Source organism: Oncorhynchus masou, chromosome 1 (assembly GCF_036934945.1).
Source record: "Oncorhynchus masou masou isolate Uvic2021 chromosome 1, UVic_Omas_1.1, whole genome shotgun sequence".
NCBI lineage: Eukaryota > Metazoa > Chordata > Actinopteri > Salmoniformes > Salmonidae > Oncorhynchus > Oncorhynchus masou.
The window spans coordinates 19,458,171-19,477,351 of NC_088212.1; the positions used below are offsets into that span (position 1 = coordinate 19,458,171).

A 19,181-nucleotide genomic window follows, 5' to 3' on the forward strand; every position below is an offset into this window, starting at 1 on the left:
AGCACTATAAAACTGTCTCTCATGACGATCCCCACTGAAGACACCCAGAGGTACCTCTGCTGCAGAGGATAAGTTCATTAGAGTTACCAGCCTCAGAAATTGCAGCCCAAATAAATGCTTCAGAGTTCAAGTATCAGACATCTCAACATGAACTGTTCAGAGGAGACCGCGTGAAATCAGGCCTTCATGGTCAAAATGCTGCAAAGAAACCACTACTAAAGGACACCAATGAGAAGAGACTTGCTTGGGACAAGAAACACGAGCAATGGACATTAGAAAGGTGGAAATCTGTCCTTTGGTCTGATGAGTCCAAATGTGATATTTCTGGTTCCAACTGATGTCTCTTTGTAATACGCAGAGTAGGTGAACTGATGATTTCCGTGTGTGTGGTTCCCAAATGTGAAGCATGGAGGTGTGATGGTGCTTTGCTGGTGACACCGTCTGATTTATATAGAATTCAAAGCACACTTAAACAGCATGGCTACCCCAGCATTCTACAGCGATACACCATCCCATCTGGTTTGCGCTTTGTGGGACTATCATTGGTTTTTCAACAGGACAATGACCGAAAACACCTCCGGGCTGTGTAAGGGCTATTTGACCAAGGAGAGTGATGAGTGCTGCATCAGATGACCTGGGCTCCACAATCACCCGACCTCAACCCAATTGAGATGGTTTGGGATGAGTTGGACCGCAGAGTGAAGGAAAAGCAGCCAACAAGTGCACAGCATATGTGGGAACTCTTTCAAGACTGTTGGAAAAGCATTCCAGGTGAAGCTGGTTGTGAAAGTGTGCAAAGCTGTCATCAAGGCAAAGGGTGGATACTAAAACAGCCGCAAATGTGGTCAATCAGAATGAGTTCTTCCACACAGAAGGCTTTTTATCACAGTCCAAAATACCCCCACAGACGATCCCAGATGTGAAGTAACCAGATGTTGAGGTCTTGGGCTGCCGTGGTTACACGTGGTTTGCGACTGCGAGGCCGGTCGGATGTACTGCCCAATTCTCTAAATCGACGTTGTAGGCTGCTTATGGTTGAAAATTAACATTCAATTCTCTGGCAACAACTCTCTTGGACATTCCTGCTGTCCACATACCAATTGCACACTACCTCACCACTTGAGGCATCTGTGGTATTGTGTTGTCTGACAAAACTGCACATTTTAGAGTGGCCTTTTATTCTCCCTGGTACAAGGTGCACATGTGCAATGATCATGCTGTTTAATCAGCTTATCATTATGCCACACTGGTCAGGTGGATGTATTATCTTGACAAAGGAGAAATGCTCACTAACAGGAATGTGAACAAAATTTGAGAGAAATTAGCTTTGTGTGGAGGGAAAGTGTCTTTGTCTTTGATTTCAGCTATTGAAACATGGGACCAACATTGTACATGTTGCATTTATATTTTTGTTCAGTGTAGTTAACGCCATCTGCTCTAATTTGCACACAGAAAGTAATTGAAGAATATCTAAATGCATATTCCCATGTAACTGATTGATATCAAATGAATTATAATTCACGATTGATGGCGATAGCCTATTTTGAAATTAAAGATGCTTAACTTGGCGTTTGAGGGTATTAAAAATAATATACATTTCTTGAGACAATGTGTGTGAAGATAGGCAGACATTGCAATTGGAGAATGTATTTTATGAATATTCTATAGGCTACCTCTGTCGGTACAAACTTTGACAGGAAAAAAAGTTTACAGCCAGGAAATGTAATGAATAATAAGGATACTTGTGTATTTATAATCCCCCACCCCGCATGCATTCTGAAAATACATTTAATTAACTGAAAAACATAACCAAGAAGTTCAATTTCCTACATTTATTATTTTTTTTAAAAATCATAAAATGTTCCTTACCACAACAACAAAAAAGCTTACATTCTGCACGTTGCACTGAGTGATAGTAAGGGGGTGGGTGAGAAACTCCAACACAGAGAGAACACACACACACGGGACAGGCTTACTCTACTGACAAACACACCATGGAAATCAACCCATCCAAAAAAATACATAATGTTCACTAGTCTGTCAGGAGACTCCAAATATTTAGACAAATGTGCTTTAAAAATACAGGTACAAGAGATGGAGTAGATAACTACACTCTAAAAATGCAGAACGTCTACATTAAGCACAGGAATGTTGCCCTTTAAAAATAAAAATAAACAAAATGCCCACAAACCAGGGGATTTGCTTCAATCTGAGTCTCCTTGTTTAGAGGAACTGACCAGAGGACTGCTTCACACTGAAATATAAAGAGTAAAAAGAAAAAATAAGAGAATTCACATGAGTCAATTAAGATAGATAAGAGGGGTTGGGGTGGGAGAGGGGGACGAGAGTCAGAGAGAGAGAGGGCACAGGATGTGGGCGTAGTCTGAGGCAAGGGTTAGTCCTGGTGTCCGAGCAGGTGCAGTGCGCTGAGGGAAGAGGAGGGAGGGAGGCAAGGGTTAGTCACCATGGCTACAATGCAGCGTTAGCATTTTAGCATCCACGCAATGAGACAGGCTGAGGGTTGCTGGGGAGACAGAAGAGGAGGAGCCTGTGCCGTTTGGCAGACTGTGATTTGTTGTCAATTCATCTAACTAAAAACAACAAAATCACTAGTCTTCCACACAGCAACAGGCAGGGAAGAGGTCCACTCCCTGCTTCACACTGAAACGGCTCTTAAGTCATAAAATCACAATTCACCAATCACATTCTTCAAAAACCAGACATTACCAATTAAAATATGGATCTCCAGTTTCGTATCAATATAATAATAGTTATACAAGAATTCTGTACAGTTTAATACGCAGACATTTCCCAAGGGGAAGCTCAAACTACCTGCACATGGCATGGGAGGAAGTGGTTAGTCACCATCAGCAGACAGAGAAATAAAATAAGAGGGTAAAAAAATATATATACATCTAGACATATATTTTGAGATCAAAAAGTAGGTTAAAAACAGGGAGGAGGATGTATAGAAAGGCAGACATGATCTCTATTCACTCAGAGGGCATCCAGAACTTGCCTATTCTGCAATAGGTACTGAGCGTTTTGGATCTGGTCCTGGGTGCCGCTGATGGTGATGATGCGGTCTTCTGAACCCTCCAGTGGTTCGTCGATCTTAATGGAGGCGCCAGACTCATGCCGGATCTGTTTGATCCTCTGGCCTCCCTTACCGATGATGGAGCCGGCCAGCTGGAGAGAACAACTCCACAGTCAACAGAACGTGATGCACAAGAAAAGTGTAAAAATATATATGTGTGAGAGAATGTGGGTGTTGTGCTACATTAGGGTTTCATAGGCCATGGTGGGTGAGACAGACGAGTCATTCATTACTCTGTATGTCATTTGTCAAACTCATTCCACGGGGGTCCGAGAGTCTGCAGGCTTTCGCTCCGCCCTTGTACTTGATTGATGAGTTAAAGTCACTAATTAGTAAGGAACTCCCCTCACCTGGTTGTCTAAGGCTTACTTTAAAGGAAAAAACAAAACCGGTAGACGCTAGGCCCTCCATGGAATGAGTTTGACTCCCCTGCTATATGTGAACAGTGTATGTGAGGTAAAGAGTCATCCCTCTGGTTATACACTCACGTCTTTGGGGATCGTCACTTGTGTGGTGATGACTGGCCCTCCCATATCATTATAGGAACCGCGTCCACCTAATACAGACAAGTAGAGATCAGAGAAAAACTTGAGCAAGTGTGGAGGTTCTATTAACAGAACCGGAACATATTTAATGATACCATGAGCTAACAACATTGAATACCAGGCTGCCAAGACGAGTTTCTATACTCACCAGACTGATAGGAGTTCCAGGACGAGCTGTTATCTGTTTGAAAGGAGAGAGACCGAGAAAATAGATCTACACTTAGGGAAATTTGCCTTACAGTTTGAAGTTTATTAGAAAATATGCTTAAATCTACATATCCACAGCAGATTGGTACCACTGGCCTTCGATTGTCATTGCTGTCTCCAGTGGCACAACAGAACTCAAACTGGCATTCTAGACAGAACCCCATAGGAAGAGCAGAACAACTCACCATATCCACCCGCACCCTGCAGAAAGACAGAAAAGAGAGGGGGAGCCGGGTTAAACCCACATCACAGATTTCCTTCTGATCTGTTGTATACACTCATGGATGCATGCAATCCCGGCCTTGCACGGTCAGGATTGAGTTGCCCAGCTTGTCCAAAAGCCCCTATTTGATAATGTAGAACCCTCCCCCTGCTTGCAACTCTATTAGCCACTCACTCCACAGCTTTCACCTGCTATTCAGAGGCTCCTCAGTCACCAGGGCAACAAGCGATTCAAAAAATCAGTTGCCGAGCAACCGGAGGCAGTTTCTGCCAGCTTTCAAAGAGCCCACTCATCTGACAACAAAGCATAATTATTAACACCTAGCAACCACAGCATAGTCATCCCCCCCCATGATTGAGTAGATAGTAGTGGTTATGGTGGTATGGGTAATTATAACCGTGGGTAAGTTACCCATTACCTGTGTGTATGGTTAACTGTGGTAAACTCGTGTTTATTACAATTCATGTTAGTGGTAAATGTATTGCTGGGATTTATTGTGTGGTTAGCTGTGGTCATTATCAGGCAATTGCAATCATTGTCTATGAAAGACCTACAGCCTTTTCAGTCTATGATGATGCTTTCAGCCAACAAATGCCAAGAGGACTGCTGCACGCATTTAGTCATATGTCACTAACCATGTTATCACCATAGCGATCTCCTGGTCTCCCTCGCCTGTCACTGCTGAGAGAGAGAAAATGCAAGTCTGACATGAGGAAAATATTGACAAGGCAGAGCGTGCTTTTTCAGCAGATCTCTGATCCAAGTCAAACAGAGAAAAACACAGCATTCACACAAAAGTAAGGGGTGATGACAGACTGATGGCAGAGCTGAGACACTGATGAGACCAGTAAATCAGAGGACCAGTCTAAGGCAAGACTGGCTGCCTCACCACAGTGCTGACTGGCTGGGGGATTCTGCAGGAGAAGTACTTACTTTTGTCTGTCATCTGCACTGCCCCGATAGGAATCATAGGAGTAATGGTCATCTCTGTAAACAACGTGGAAATGGAACACACACATGAGCCCACACACACACTATGAATGAAATACATACTTAAATGGGATCATATATCTGCTGCACCTCTAAGAGCAAACTGATGTGACAAAGCAAAATGGATTGCAAGAGATTTAGAGAAGGAGATGGCAATGGGCGATGGTGTAGCGCTCTTACCCTCCTCTGTGTGGTGGGGCCAGCGGCAGGTTGCGGCCACGGCTCCCTCCCCTTCCCCCTCTTCCTGGGTGGGGTGGTGGGGGTCCACGGCGGGGGCTCATCTCCTCATAGTCCCTGCGGGCAGGGGGCATGGGCCCACCTCGACCACCTCGCCCAGAGGGCATCCGGTCAAACCCTCCGCCACCACGTCCGCCTCGCATGTGGAAGCCTCCCATGGGGCGCCGTCCACCACCACCAACACCTCCGCGCTCCTCAAACATCACGGTGAAGCCGCCGTAGTCATATGTCTCGTCATAGAAGTTAGGGTCGTAGGGCTGGGTGCGCCCTTTTATGGGAGCCTGAGGGGGACAGGATCACACAATTTCTACAGTTGACTGGCTGTGGTTTTTACACTGGTATGTGGTATGTTAAGCAGCTCAGTCAATGGTTCGATAAGAGAACCAACAGTTTGATCAGAACACCAACCTCTGCGATGAGATCCAGCATGATCTTGATGCACTCGACGACACGCTCAGACTTGCCACTGACCAGAACCACGCGGTCTGTGGACTGGGGACAGCACTCCTGGAACAGCTTGATGTTGGTCTGGGTGTTCTGCAATAGTCAAAGTAAACACTGGTCAAATAAGATAAAGCAATGCCATTGGTCTGAGAAGGACCCACAGAAAAACATGGAATCAGGGTCACCTACAGTAAGCTCAAAGGAAAATGTGCATTCTTATGGGACAGGTTTATCTTCCTGGTTTTAAGATGTTCTCCCATTTTCTTAGCTACTGAACATGACCCAGGTGAGAAGTTTGATGTAACTGCACCTCTCGCAGCTCTTTAATCTTGGCTCCCTTCACACCAATGATGCTGCCTGCCAGGCTCTGGTGGATCAGCAGCCTCAGCTCACAGTCAAAGTCCATCCCATTGTACTGTTGGTACTAAGGAGGATTGGGGGCAATCAGAGAAAAGGACTTTAGCATCACCATATTCAGATCTGTGCATTTGAAATGTATTTATGTTTTGTTTTTATCAACACACTCAATGTCTAGCTGTACCATAGGACTATCATTGAAAATGGTAGGCAGCCATTAGGCTCATCTCCAACCCAGACTCACCTCCTCCAGAGTAGGGATGATCTTGAGCAGGATGTCTCCAACGGTCTCGATTTCCGCACCGATGCTCAGAATTCTTTAGAGCCACCAATCACAGTGCAGGACATTCCCAGGAGGACCAATCAAATGGTGAGAGGGACATAGAGGAAACAAACAGTATTTCAAAGCCGGGGTCAACTCTCCCTCAGCAAAAATTCCAACCATACCATCTAATAACGAATTAAAAACCCATTCCCTCCCACCCCGCTGTTGGGTATGAACCAGGTAGCACTCCCATTGAAATAGATTTACTAGAATGAGCATTCCCATTCAAGTCAATGTTCTGTGAAGAGTGTACCAATGGCCATATCTAGTAATTATATTTCCATGTGCACCCTCCAAAATCACAACTGAGGAATAGAAATGGACAGACCAAAACCCATTGATATCTATATAACGTAGAAACAGATATCCATACATAGACAAATAAAGACTGAAAAAAAGTAACTCCCTTCAAAGTGTGTCTGACAAAGAAGAGGAACCAAAAAAAACAACAAAAAAAACAGGTAAAAGGAACCCAAAGAAAGCAAGTGTGTTTTAGTGACCGCTGGAAGAGGGAGGGGGAGGAAAGGTTGTTGGGTGGTTTGCACCGATGGGGCCTGCTGCCAGCGCACTAAAGGAACTGTACTGTGGTTCAGCATGGGGGAGAAAAAAAAGTCAAAAAAACAAAAACAACAAGATGAGTAGTAGCCGAAGCCAAAAAAAAAAAAAAAACATCAAACTATGAAACAGTTTAAAGTGAACTTAAAGATGGATGAGAGTTGGCAGGGCAACAGAGAGTTATGCTCCCCACTATTGGACAGAAGGATGTTGAGGGAATGCAAGGGCATGGGCCACAGGCATGAGGTGACAAATAAGTTCATATTCAACAGTTTCAACAATGGCAAAGGTTATATGAAGAGTAAAGACAAGAAATAGACATACAACACTTGAGCCCTAGCTGCTCTATGGCAGAACATTCTTTACAGTATTTACAGTGGTCAAACCGCCCACAAAAATCAAAGAGGGAGCAAGGAAGAGGGTATGGGGGGGATGTGAGAAACTAAAACAGACCAGCACACCGATTCTGAGAAGGAGGGAGGTGAGGAACGTGGAAGGGAAAGATACTGTCACTGAAATAAAATATAGAATGTTGAAATACGGTCATTCGAACAGAGGCAGGTTTAAAGTATTTGTTGAAACCTTCACTAAAAACAGAGGCTTATAATGGTGTCATTGAACAAATGGAGGAAAGTTTACATGTTTGTCACAGGAACAGAGGCAGATTTTGATATTGTCACTAGAACAGAGGCAGGTTTGTTTGTTTATTTCCTGTAGTCAGGTAGTGAGAGGGAGGAGCTTAGGGACATACCGCTCAGGCCCACTGCTGTCTGGGACTGACACACTGGCATTGAACTGCAAGGGCCGTGGGCGTGGCATGGGCAGGGGCCATTCGAGCACACAGATGTCAATCAAGTAAGGCGCCCATTTAGGGAGGGGCACGATTATGGGCAGGGCCAACCAGGGTGTCAGGTGGGCGGGCGCAGGAGGGGCGATCCAGAACATGGGCAACAGAGGAAGTGGGCAAAAATAAACAAAAATAAAAAACAGGAGAGGGAAGAGGGAGGGGGAAGAGGAATACATTTTAATACAGGCTAATATTCTTCATTGTGATTTCATTCTCTGAGATTTTTTTGTTTTAAGAGTGCAGAAGTGTAGATAGAAAAGGAGAAGACAAAGGTATTGAGGTAGAGAAAGACCAGTAGACTGAACGAGAGCAGAAAAGGAGGGGGAGATGTAGAGAGGAAGGTGAGATAGGGATAGTGGTAGAGGAGAGGGAGAAGAGTGGAAAGTAGAGAAAGAAAGAGGTAATGGCATTAAATTAGTTGAGAATTGGCCAGGTTGTTTATATACAAGACATTTCCTATAGAATGATGAATTGGCTTTGGGTGCTATAACAGCACTATCCTAAAATACACTGGGCCCACTCAAGTATTAATGACAGTCTTAGTGGTGCCGATGCCTGGTAGTAATATCACTATTCGCTAAACAAAAAAGGCCAGCTGTTTCGTATCAATATGCGGGCGCCATTTGATTACAATGACGTTACACTTTGGAGGGAATATACCATAACCGGTGTAAAGCAGGTCTCAATACACATGTCCCTGCATTAACCGTTACCCCAAAACAGCATAGCTTAACTTCCCCAACCACAGTTAATAACAGACACGTTTTCTTAAGGCCAAACTACCAAATGCCTCAACTTTCAAATATAAAGTATTAAAATCATACATTCCCAAAGTACATCCCAATATAAGGGGGTGGGTACTGTTAATATAACCCGCGCTTACCCCAATAAGAAAATGTGCAAATGTACTCACGTCTGTGCGCAGGGATTTTATGTTTTTACCACCCTTCCCAATCACGGCTCCTGCATTCTGAAGCAAAAAGAGAGAAGTCAGATGATAAACTTATTGTGATAAGTTTTTTTTTAAATCCTCAACTACATAATTGAAAATGGATCTTGACGGCATTAAATCAGACAGTGAACCACAGGGGGCAGAAAAATGTAAAAGTTAAACTCCTAGATCTGGTCAAACAAAGGTTCAATAAAAGAATTGGGGAGGAAAGAAGACAGGGTACATTGCAGGAAATGCCATTAGGAGATTGTGAATAAGGAACAGAAAGCGGACTGACTTTGCTCTGCAGGAGTATGCGGAGCTCCACCATGTCCTCTGTGTTCCTGGAGCGCTTATATGACTGCTCCTCATCGGCGTCCTCCGCAGGACGCTTACCTGAGAAGGAAAAATACTGACGTTAATTTCCCACATACACAGGTTCTCTAGTTCTGCATTCAATTGATGTAAAAACAATACACACTTCATACTAATGTCCCACTCATTGTACTTACATGTTAAAACTGTATAGATTTAATAGACATGGTTTGTTCACTACACACATCTGCTCTGAACTTTTTCGGCACATATCTGGCAGCTACAATTTAGGAACTGAGATGCTTATATTTTAGATCATTGATAAATAAGTAATGAATACAGGAGGACATAGACGGAGCACCATACAGATTACATTATTTAAAATAACTATACGTTTAATATTCATTTGATACACTAGTAACATAATTCATATGTGAAGAGATTATAACTCACCGTTTGTTTCTGTGTTGCTGAATGAGGTATCTTCTTCTTGTTGTTCAATTTCTGTCTCCATTGTCAGTTAACACCGGGCAGGGTAGGCCAGGCACCTCGGTCCTGGGAGCAGGTAAGAGTGGGGAGAAAGGAGAGGGCTCCTCGGTCGTACTGGCTGTGGGGGGGGGACATGGTCGATGTAACTTGATGAGAGTGAGATTTTGAGTTTTCAGAACTGACGAAATAGTCAGTATGGCAGATGAGACTAGCCTGGTAAACAACACTTACCGCTATTTATTGCGAGAAGATGGGCGTGTTATGGGCGGAACGTAACAAGTCTCAGAGCCGCTGCTAACCTATTGAGAAAAAGCTTAGGTTGATTAACGTTAGCTAGTGCCATAAAAAACCGTGCCCAAGAATAATCTTACATGACACGTACGATTACAAAACTGTAATAAATGCGGATTAAAGTTGGGTAATGACACATTTCATAAAATAAAACAGCAGACGTGATGAGGTGAAGCATCTGGAACAGCATTGATTCAAATGCGTGAGTTGAGCTCTTTACAATTCTGGAAATAAAAATGTAACATTTAAAAAAATGTAACCTATATAACTAGACAAGTCAGTTCAGAACAAATTCTTATTTACAATGACGGCCTACACAGAGGAGAACAGATGACAATTTACGTTACTGAACTGATCATACTGATGCGGAATTAATTGATGCACATAATTTATGTCTCTAAAGTCAATCGCATGAATTAAGTATCAATGCCGTTGCATTTGACAATATATTCGACATGGCACAATGTCGAAACCTAAGTCTGGACAACTGAGAATGTCAATGCAGAGGGCTCGTCTCAGAACCATCTCGCACCGAGAATTATCTTCATTTTAGCTACACTGGACACATGTTGAGCTAACTACGGTAAAAGTATGCGTTTCCTCATCGGACATTCCGTTTAGATTAATGATGTGCGCATAACGTTTGAGTACCCAACCGTGTAGGTAGTTCTCTAGGCTAGACGAGAAAATGTGCTCGCTAGCTAGGTGAGTAAGAACAAACTAGCATCCATCTTGGGAAGGCAGTAAGTGCATTCAGTTGGCTAAAGATGGCTAGCTAACGTTAGCTTCTGTTGTTTAACTAGCTAGCCGTTGGGCTGCTAATATTATGTAGGTAGCTAGTTTAGTAGTTATGGGCATGAAGAAACAATGTATAACTTTAAATAAACCTATGAAATCCATATCTACAATTGACGATTACTATTCTAAATGTAGCCGTGTAAACTAGCTAGTTAGCTATGTTGAACACAGCTAGCTAACGTTACACCGGATACAATAATTAGCTAACATTTGCTAGCTAGCCATGCATGGCTGGCATTGCTTTGGTCATGTAGTTAAGCAAATTATTTTGCTCATACCATCGCATTAACATGGAATCAAATGTAATTTATTTGTTACAGAGCTAAATAGAAATGTGTGTAAAACAGACCTGCTCTACACCTTGTATCGCTACTCGTTTTCGACCCTTCTCACTCTGACGAAGAACGCAAGCACAAAAATGGCTCTGAAAAAGTGCACTAAAGAAAGATGTAGCCGCTTCGAGTGAATTGGAAATAAAGAGCACGCATTGGACAGCTCGTATGCCATTCACAGGATGGAGGCGTGTCTCAAACGATGTTGTTGCTCATTCTTCCGTGGTCCTTGCTGTAAGGGATCACTGGGACGTGCATACCCCCCAATAGAAGTTGTAAAGTAAAATTAGGAAATTGGGCTTGGTAGGGTTTAGGATAGGGACGTCCCAAGGATATCGGATTGCATTGATGATACCTTCCGGTTTTCACGACCACAGCCACAAAGTCAAAATTGGCTATCGTACAGATTTGTAAAAACAAAAATGTGCTTTTTGGTCATACTTTAAGGTTACAGCTAGGCATAAGGTTAGCAGTTTGGTTAGTGTTAAGGTTAGAGTTAGGTTTCACATCGGATTTTAAGATGAACATTTTACCAATAGGCGGGGTTTATGACTTTGTGTCTGTGGTAACTCATTCTTCCGTACCTAGATAGTTTGCTTGATTTGCACCAGGCGTCGCTTTCAGTCTTGCTGATAATGTGAATACTTACTAGTTATGTTCATATAGGGATGTATCTTGCTAATTCTATCATAGTTCTAAAATGTAGATAGCACACCTTTCGTATGCTTCGCGAAATATCCAAAAATGTATTATGGGCGCTTGCCTAAGCTACCCACAAACATTTTCACACTAATTCTGCCTCCACATTTTTGGCGCCTTGGCGATTCGCCCAACGAAAAGCAGCTGTACTAGTCTTCTCGTACATAAATACTAAAAACCATTGTAAGTAAATGAAGGTTTCTTTTTTAAGTGACTGTCACTGTTTGATATTAAGTTACTTCTGAGTTTCTTGCTTTCCAATACATGCATGAACACTAGCTTTCTGTTTCTTCAGACTACTGAAATTAATGTTCTTTCCATTCCCATTGAAAACAACCATCCCGTTCTTATTATACTTCGGTACACAGATTGTCATCTGCATGGCCAGTGAGTCTGCTCTCACTCTGCCCTCTGGCACTTTGTAGGCATATGAGAAATTGCCTGGAGGTTCTGGTCAACTGTTAAGTGGCACCACCTGACAGCGGGGATGAGCCCTCAGGATGTGCTAGCAACCCAGACCTGGCTCCAGTCCTCTTGGCAGATCCAGGTGCCTTTCGCCTGGCTAGAGGCATGTGTGGAGTGGCTGCAGCAGGAAGGAGGAGGTGCCCCCCTGCCTCAACACCAGCTGAATCAGCAGGTACTATTTCATTAACCATTTTTCTCAACTCCGGTACAAATGAATTGAAGCTCTTTACACAAATTTAACATTTGTGTCGTTGCAGGTCCTGGATCAGTGGCTGCTGACCGACCTACGTGACCTGGCTCATTCTGTGCTCCCTGCAGGGCTATATCAGGCCCAGAAGTCGGAGCTCAGTGGCAGCTTCTGCGTGCAGCTGGACTCCCTACTGGACATTAGCCAGCCTGCCTATGGCCAGCTTCAGGGCTGGAGGGGCACTGACTGCACCAACGAGGCTGTGTCAGCCATCACCCAGGCCACCCAGCGGAACTGGGAGGCCAAACCCACACGCATGCTGCTGCTGCAGCTCACTGATGGTGTGCAGACCCTGGAGGCCATGGAATACCAGCCCATCCCTGCACTCAGCACCACCCTCAAGCCAGGAGTCAAACTGCAGCTGCAAGGCCAAATAACCTGCCGGCTAGGGGTGCTACTGCTGAAGCCAGGCAACGTAAAGGTGCTGGGAGGGGAGGTGGAGGAGCTGGGTGAGAGGCACTCTCAAGAGAAGGTGCTATGCAGGGCTCTGGGACTGCCTGAGGAGGAGCCACAGGGTCAGGCTGAGCAGCCAGAGGTCCCACAACCAGTGAACCAGCAGGCTGACAACCAGGAATCAGATGACCTAGAGTTGCTGGCCAACCTGGAGACCCAGGAGAGGCAGGTGGGGTGGAGTGTGGAACCCAGCCTGGAGAGTGGCTACAGGACCCGCAGTGAGGAATCCTCTGCCTCTTACAGAAATGCCTCGTTGCAGAGTCGGCACATTGAAAGCCTAGCAGATTCTCTACTCGTAACCTCTTCACCCCATGAGGTCATTGAACTGGACAATTTGGACATCCCAGATGAGGACTTTGATGACCTTCCCCTGGATGAGCTTGATGGTATGATTTTCCAGGAGAGCCCAATCCAACTGACAAACGGGAGGGATAATCAAAGAGACAACCGGAGGAGAAGGCAGGAAGAAGTATCTAACCACTATGCTCCACCATTAGATGACATGAGAAACGAAAGCCATTTTGACTCCCTTGATGAGAGGGATGATCCTGATTTGGACGAGGACATGAACTGCTTCTTCCCACCAGAGCCAAAAGCTCCTAGACATGAGCAAAGACGAGATAGTACCTGTGTCAGAGAACTGGGAACAGGCCAGCCCTCTGTGGCAGGAGCAGAGAGGCTCTCAACCAAAATCCCAGAGAGTGCGGCGACTGTGACGCTCGATTCATCCCCGTTTACATATCTGTGTTTGCTGCAACAGGTTGCTGCGGGCGCCTCAGACCTGCTGGAGTGCATGAGTGAGGTGTGCGTGAAAGCCTTCATCGTCACCCTGCAAGGTAACCTCAAATGCAGTAAGGGGGAGTGGCTGGTCAGCGCCTCCATCTCTGATGGAACTGGTTACATGGACGTTCACCTCTCAGACCAGGTTCTGACGGGCCTGCTGGGGTTCTCAGCGGCTGAGAAGTCGAAGTTAGACCCAGCCCGGAAGGACGCAGGGATGAAGGCGTGTCAGCAGGGCCTGGTGGACATGTGTTGCGTGATGACTCTGAGGTTGGACCCTGCCGGCGGGAAGGCTGTGGTCCTCAAGGCTGATGCAGTCACAGAGGAGGACTTCCAAGCCCTGGAGGAGAGGGTGAAAGGCAGGCGTGGGCAGGAGGACTCTGGGACATGGACCAGTGAAGGCTGCTGATGGGAGGACGGCTCATAATAATGGCTGGAATGGAGTGAATGAAATGGCATCGAATGTATGGAAGCCTTGTGTTTGATGTATTTGATACCATGCCACTTATTCCACTCCAGCGATGACCATGAGACCGTCCTCCCCAATTAAGGTGCCCCCAACCTTCTGTGATGTGGGCTATGGAGGACTGCTTTGGGGAATTCTGGGTTGTGATGACTGCCTTGGATGTAAGTAGATTTCCAGCTCTCTGGCCCAGGTCCACTGTCATGCTTTACGATGTCTCTGTTGTAAAACTTAATTCATGCAGCCATTAGGCTACTATGTCCAAGTGCAACAATGTTAATAAATATAAATTATTCTCATTTTTATTTTTGTATTTTGAATGTGAAGGAACACAAGCTTATTACAGTACTGAAATACAGTATTTTTAAGAAGTTAGCCTTCAGTATTTGATAGTAGGTATGCAACTGTGTAGATGTCCCTCACTGATGGTTGATTAGATTAACTGTTGCTAATGACAGTTATTTTGAATGTTATTCTCTATCCTCTGTACTCTTATAATTACCTTTCACCATCCCTGCTTTTGCTACAGGTCAGTCTGTGTAGTTTACTACACGATGACACATTTTCGGTCATATACCTCTGTTAGTCATTGAGTTGTAGAGTGGTGCTCAGGCCGTGGGCAATTCGCTGTGTTCCCCTGTAAAGAGACTGAGCAATAGTTGTCCTTGGCTCATTGCTATTCTGTGTTGTGCACATGTATCCAGAGCTTTCGACTGATTTCATTAAGCCCTAACCAAAATTAGTAGCCTGCGTTGCATGTCATTAGCCTGTTATGTGTTAATGACTGGGCCCACTGTGAGAAGGGTGTAGTCCAGAGAGTGAGCACCCATAGGCATGGGGAATTAGCTGCAGAATGGGACGACGGGCTTGGTTGGGTGGGTGGATTAGAGGGAAGCCACACTTTGGTACAATGTTCTGTGTTATTCATATTGTTACATGGATGAAATTGTATTTATAGGTTGCACACTGTATTTATTTGGATAGTGAAGCCAAACATTTTTATGTGTCTTTTACTCCAGCATTTTGGATTGAAGTGTTTCATATGAGGTGACATTATAGAATGTCGCCTTTTTATTTGAGGGTTTTTCCATTTGTCTGTTTTACTGTTTGGAAATTAAATCACTATTTATCTGCCCCCCCCCCCCCCCCATTTAAAGAAGCCATAAGGATTATGGATTATCATGAATTTGGATGATGCCCCCCCCCCCCTGTTATTGGTAATGGTAAAGGGTTTATGATGTTGTAGCGTCTCACTCATCATTATTCATGATTAATTAATGTGTTCAGAAATATCTTATCTGCTCACTTAGAAACACAATCCAGTCAGTTAAAGTCCCAGGCTTGGTGTAGTCATTTGAGTGAAAGGTATATGTGCCCAAATACAAAACTTTTCACTACTTTGATACACTAAGTGAATTTGGCTGAATAATTGACATCTTCACATGGGGGGACCAGATACATAGTGCTTTCATTTCCAAACGGTAAAACAGATATGTATGGAACTGCCCTAAAATAAAGGTGACAATCTAATGTCGCCTCATATGAAACATTTACATTTCAAATCCAAAATGCTGGAGTGGAGGAGACGAATAAAAATGTTTAGCTTCACTGTAAAAATAAATATGGTATTCAGCCTACAAATACCCTTTCCTGCCTCAAATGTCATCCATGTAACAATATTAATATGTGTACCTCTCTTCACAGTCCCCAAGTCCAGAACAGACTATGGGAGGCAGGCACATAGTACTACATAGTCATGACTACATGGAACTCTATTCCACATCAAGTAACTGACTCGAGCAGTAAAATTAGATTTAAAAAACATCAAAACACCTTATGAAACTGCGGGGACTGTAAAGCAACACAAACATTGGCACAGACACATGCATACACACTATAACATACGCACTATACATACACGTGGATTTAGTACTGTAGATATGAGGTAGTGGTGGAGATGGGGCCTGAGGGCGCACAGTGTTTTGTGAAATCTGTGAATGTATTGTAATGTTTTAAAATTGTATAAACTGCCTTAATTTTGCTGGAGCCTAGAAAGAGTAGCTGCTGCTTTGGCAGGAACTAATGGGGATCCATAATAAATACAAATACCTAAAATCCAAAATGTTGGAGTATAGAGCCAAATTAAATATTTTAGCTTCACTGTCCATACATACAGAAAGAAGGGAGTGTATATGCAGAGGATGATTACAAAGGCTCAGCTGGTTGGCGTATGGTGCTTGCAACAACATGGTGAGTTTGAGTCGCTTGAATAAAAAGGTCTGCTAAATAGCAATACCGTATGAATGCATAGATACCTTGATCTACAGACCTTGTTCATGCACTACTCTTATAATACATGATAAATAGTCTGAACTTCATAAAATAAACTTTTGTTCTAGCAAGATGTCTTTCCCCTGTTATTAGGAGTAGTGTGAATTACTTTAGAAGCCACATCAGAACATTTTGACTTTGCTAAGAGGCCATTTGCAATGTTATTTCCCTGATTTTATACCACCCCCCTGCCACACCCCCTCTTTCTGTTGCAGTCTGCCTTTACGTTCTCCAGCGAGTTTGTATGTTCCTGAATTACAGGTGAGTGGTGGTGGGTGCATGGAGAGACGTGCTAATTTCTCTAATGCTCGTACCACAGATGTAGTGTACCCTTTTGGTCCTTTCGTTTTTAGAGGAAAAATGAACATCAGCAAACCAAACTAATACCCGCAGCTGTAATTTAACTTCCCTATTAGAGATGGGTAATGAAAAATCCACTTAGGCCTGGCCTCTTTGTCTGAGTTCCATGAAGATCAGCAAATGGGTTTCTCTGCCCGAGCCGTCCCTGTTTGTGTGTTTCCAAGTTGAAGATGCGCGTCATTAGGGAATAGAAATTACAGGAAAATTGGTCTCACAAAACATTTGGTGCATTATTTTATCCAGACGTTGATGGGATGGGAATTATTAGGATCTAGCAGAGAGTGGGTTCAAGCAGAGGCAAAGCCATATCTCTTCAACTGGGTTCAAGAGGTCAAATTCTGTGATGTTTGTTCATCATTCTAGTACAGTATGAGTCATGCTAATGATGTGGCCATCATGAAATTCATTTTTGGGCACACTAAAACAATTAAATGTTTTATCTAAATGAAGACAGTTTGGAGTTTATTGTCCCTCATTACTCATAACTGCATGTTCTATGAGCATCTATGATTTATGGTTGTTTACAATCATAGGACCTGAATAGTTGTTTTAAAACAACAATGAGAACATCTGACAAATGTATGAGCAGAAGACACTTGTGTCATGATCAAAAATATTGTTGGCAATGGCAGGGCTGATTTGTAAAGCACAGTAGGATCAAGTATACTCTTTGTACTGCAGTATTGCAATAGAAGATCATTGAAGGAGAACTGCTCAATGACATGAAGTCTGAAGTTTTGTGGTCCAACTCACTGGAATATAGCGTTCCAAAACTAACCATCCTTCCTAAATCTCTCACACTCTCTCCTATGGAAACAAAAAAACAATACGAAAAGGATTATAAGTGATGGGGGGGTAAAACTGCAATTACTGAACTAAATTGATTTGGTATTTTGCATCCATTCAGTGCAGCGGTGCATAGTTAACCTTACCAGACTAATGGAAAAGCCATACCCTGGGTGCGCTGAAAGAGCTTTAACAGCACTTCGACGAACAACTCACTGGACACAGACGTCAATTCAATGTCTTCCACGTCAAACATGAATTCAACCTGTGTGCCCAGTGGGAACGGCTTTTCCTTCCTTACCTTTTGCTCTACCGTATTGTTGACTGTATGTTTTGTTTATTCCATGTGTAACTCTGTGTTGTTGTACAGTGCCTTGCGAAAGTATTCGGCCCCCTTGAACTTTGCGACCTTTTGCCACATTTCAGGCTTCAAACATAAAGATCTAAAACTGTATTTTTTGTGAAGAATCAACAACAAGTGGGACACAATCATGAAGTGGAACGACATTTTATTGGATATTTCAAACATTTTTAACAAATCAAAAACTGAAAAATTGGACGTGCAAAATTATTCAGCCCCTTTACTTTCAGTGTAGCAAACTCTCTCCAGAAGTTCAGTGATGATCTCTGAATGATCCAATGTTGACCTAAATGACTAATGATGATAAATACAATCCACCTGTGTGTAATCAAGTCTCCGTATAAATGCACCTGCACTGTGATAGTCTCAGAGGTCCGTTAAAAGCGCAGAGAGCATCATGAAGAACAAGGAACACACCAGGCAGGTCCGAGATACTGTTGTGAAGAAGTTTAAAGCCGGATTTGGATACAAAAAGATTTCCCAAGCTTTAAACATCCCAAGGAGCACTGTGCAAGCGATAATATTGAAATGGAACGAGTATCAGACCACTGCAAATCTATCAAGACCTGGCCGTCCCTCTAAACTGTCAGCTCATACAAGGAGAAGACTGATCAGAGATGCAGCCAAGAGGCCCATGATCACTCTGGATGAACTGCAGAGATCTACAGCTGAGGTGGGAGACTCTGTCCATAGGACAACAATCAGTCGTATATTGCACAAATCTGGCCTTTATGGAAGAGTGGCAAGAAGAAAGCCATTTCTTAAAGATATCCATAAAAAGTGTTGTTTAAAGTTTGCCACAAGCCACATGGGAGACACACCAAACATGTGGAAGAATGTGCTCTGGTCAGATTAAACCAAAATTGAACTTTTTGGCAACAATGCAAAACGTTATGTTTGGCATAAAAGCAACACAGCCCATCACCCTGAACACACCATACCCACTGTCAAACATGGTGGTGGCAGCATCATGGTTTGGGCCTGCTTTTCTTCAGCAGGGACAGGGAAGATGGTTAACAGGACCATTCTGGAAGAAAACCTGATGGAGTCTGCAAAAGACCTGAGACTGGGACGGAGATTTGTCTTCAAACAAGACAATGATCCAAAACATAAAGTAAAATCTACAATGGAATGGTTCAAAAATAAACATATCCAGGTGTTAGAATGGCCAAGTCAAAGTCCAGACCTGAATCCAATCGAGAATCTGTGGAAAGAACTGAAAACTGCTGTTCACAAATGCTCTCCATCCAACC

The 19,181-nt window shown here is 43.6% G+C and overlaps 2 protein-coding genes across 6 annotated transcripts; one reads left to right on the forward strand and one right to left on the reverse strand.

Annotated features, from left to right (window-relative positions):
• Positions 1–1,817: 1,817 nt before the first annotated feature.
• On the reverse strand, positions 1,818–11,097 carry LOC135527082 (heterogeneous nuclear ribonucleoprotein K-like). Of its 3 annotated transcripts, none has more exons than XM_064955806.1 (17): positions 11,001–11,097; positions 9,794–9,861; positions 9,527–9,680; positions 9,057–9,154; positions 8,741–8,797; positions 7,732–7,775; positions 6,345–6,417; positions 6,054–6,167; positions 5,708–5,836; positions 5,243–5,580; positions 5,006–5,059; positions 4,708–4,753; positions 4,035–4,050; positions 3,791–3,823; positions 3,586–3,653; positions 3,020–3,189; positions 1,818–2,254 (listed from the first exon to the last, which is right to left on the reverse strand). In XM_064955806.1, exons 3-17 carry the CDS (start codon positions 9,585–9,587, stop codon positions 2,224–2,226), a joined length of 1,332 nt encoding a protein of 443 aa, XP_064811878.1. In that variant the 5' UTR covers positions 9,588–9,680; positions 9,794–9,861; positions 11,001–11,097; the 3' UTR covers positions 1,818–2,223. The 3 variants fall into 3 exon arrangements, with proteins under 3 accessions (XP_064811878.1, XP_064811831.1, XP_064811919.1); XM_064955759.1 differs by having other exon boundaries at positions 1,818–2,426; XM_064955847.1 differs by lacking the exon at positions 5,006–5,059 and having other exon boundaries at positions 1,818–2,426.
• Positions 9,928–14,393, forward strand: rmi1 (RMI1, RecQ mediated genome instability 1, homolog (S. cerevisiae)). Of its 3 annotated transcripts, none has more exons than XM_064955678.1 (3): positions 9,928–10,055; positions 12,108–12,319; positions 12,405–14,393. In XM_064955678.1, the coding sequence occupies exons 2-3, from the start codon at positions 12,170–12,172 to the stop codon at positions 14,034–14,036; spliced, it is 1,782 nt and encodes a 593-aa protein (XP_064811750.1). In that variant the 5' UTR covers positions 9,928–10,055; positions 12,108–12,169; the 3' UTR covers positions 14,037–14,393. The 3 variants fall into 3 exon arrangements, with proteins under 3 accessions (XP_064811750.1, XP_064811629.1, XP_064811694.1); XM_064955557.1 differs by lacking the exon at positions 9,928–10,055 and adding an exon at positions 11,167–11,865 and having other exon boundaries at positions 12,051–12,319; XM_064955622.1 differs by lacking the exon at positions 9,928–10,055 and adding an exon at positions 11,167–11,865.
• Positions 14,394–19,181: the final 4,788 nt, after the last annotated feature.

Excerpts from the sequence above, each read along its gene's own strand:
- LOC135527082 (XM_064955806.1), bottom strand. The coding sequence starts at position 9,587 with ATGGAGACAGAAATTGAACAACAAGAAGAAGATACCTCATTCAGCAAC. Across the intron at positions 5,837-6,053 it reads AGATTAAAGAGCTGCGAGAG|AACACCCAGACCAACATCAA; the intron begins GTGCAGTTACAT and ends TGACTATTGCAG. Across the intron at positions 2,255-3,019 it reads CAGTACCTATTGCAGAATAG|TGTGAAGCAGTCCTCTGGTC; the intron begins GCAAGTTCTGGA and ends TTTATATTTCAG.
- rmi1 (XM_064955678.1), top strand. The coding sequence starts at position 12,170 with ATGAGCCCTCAGGATGTGCTAGCAACCCAGACCTGGCTCCAGTCCTCT. Across the intron at positions 12,320-12,404 it reads AACACCAGCTGAATCAGCAG|GTCCTGGATCAGTGGCTGCT; the intron begins GTACTATTTCAT and ends GTGTCGTTGCAG.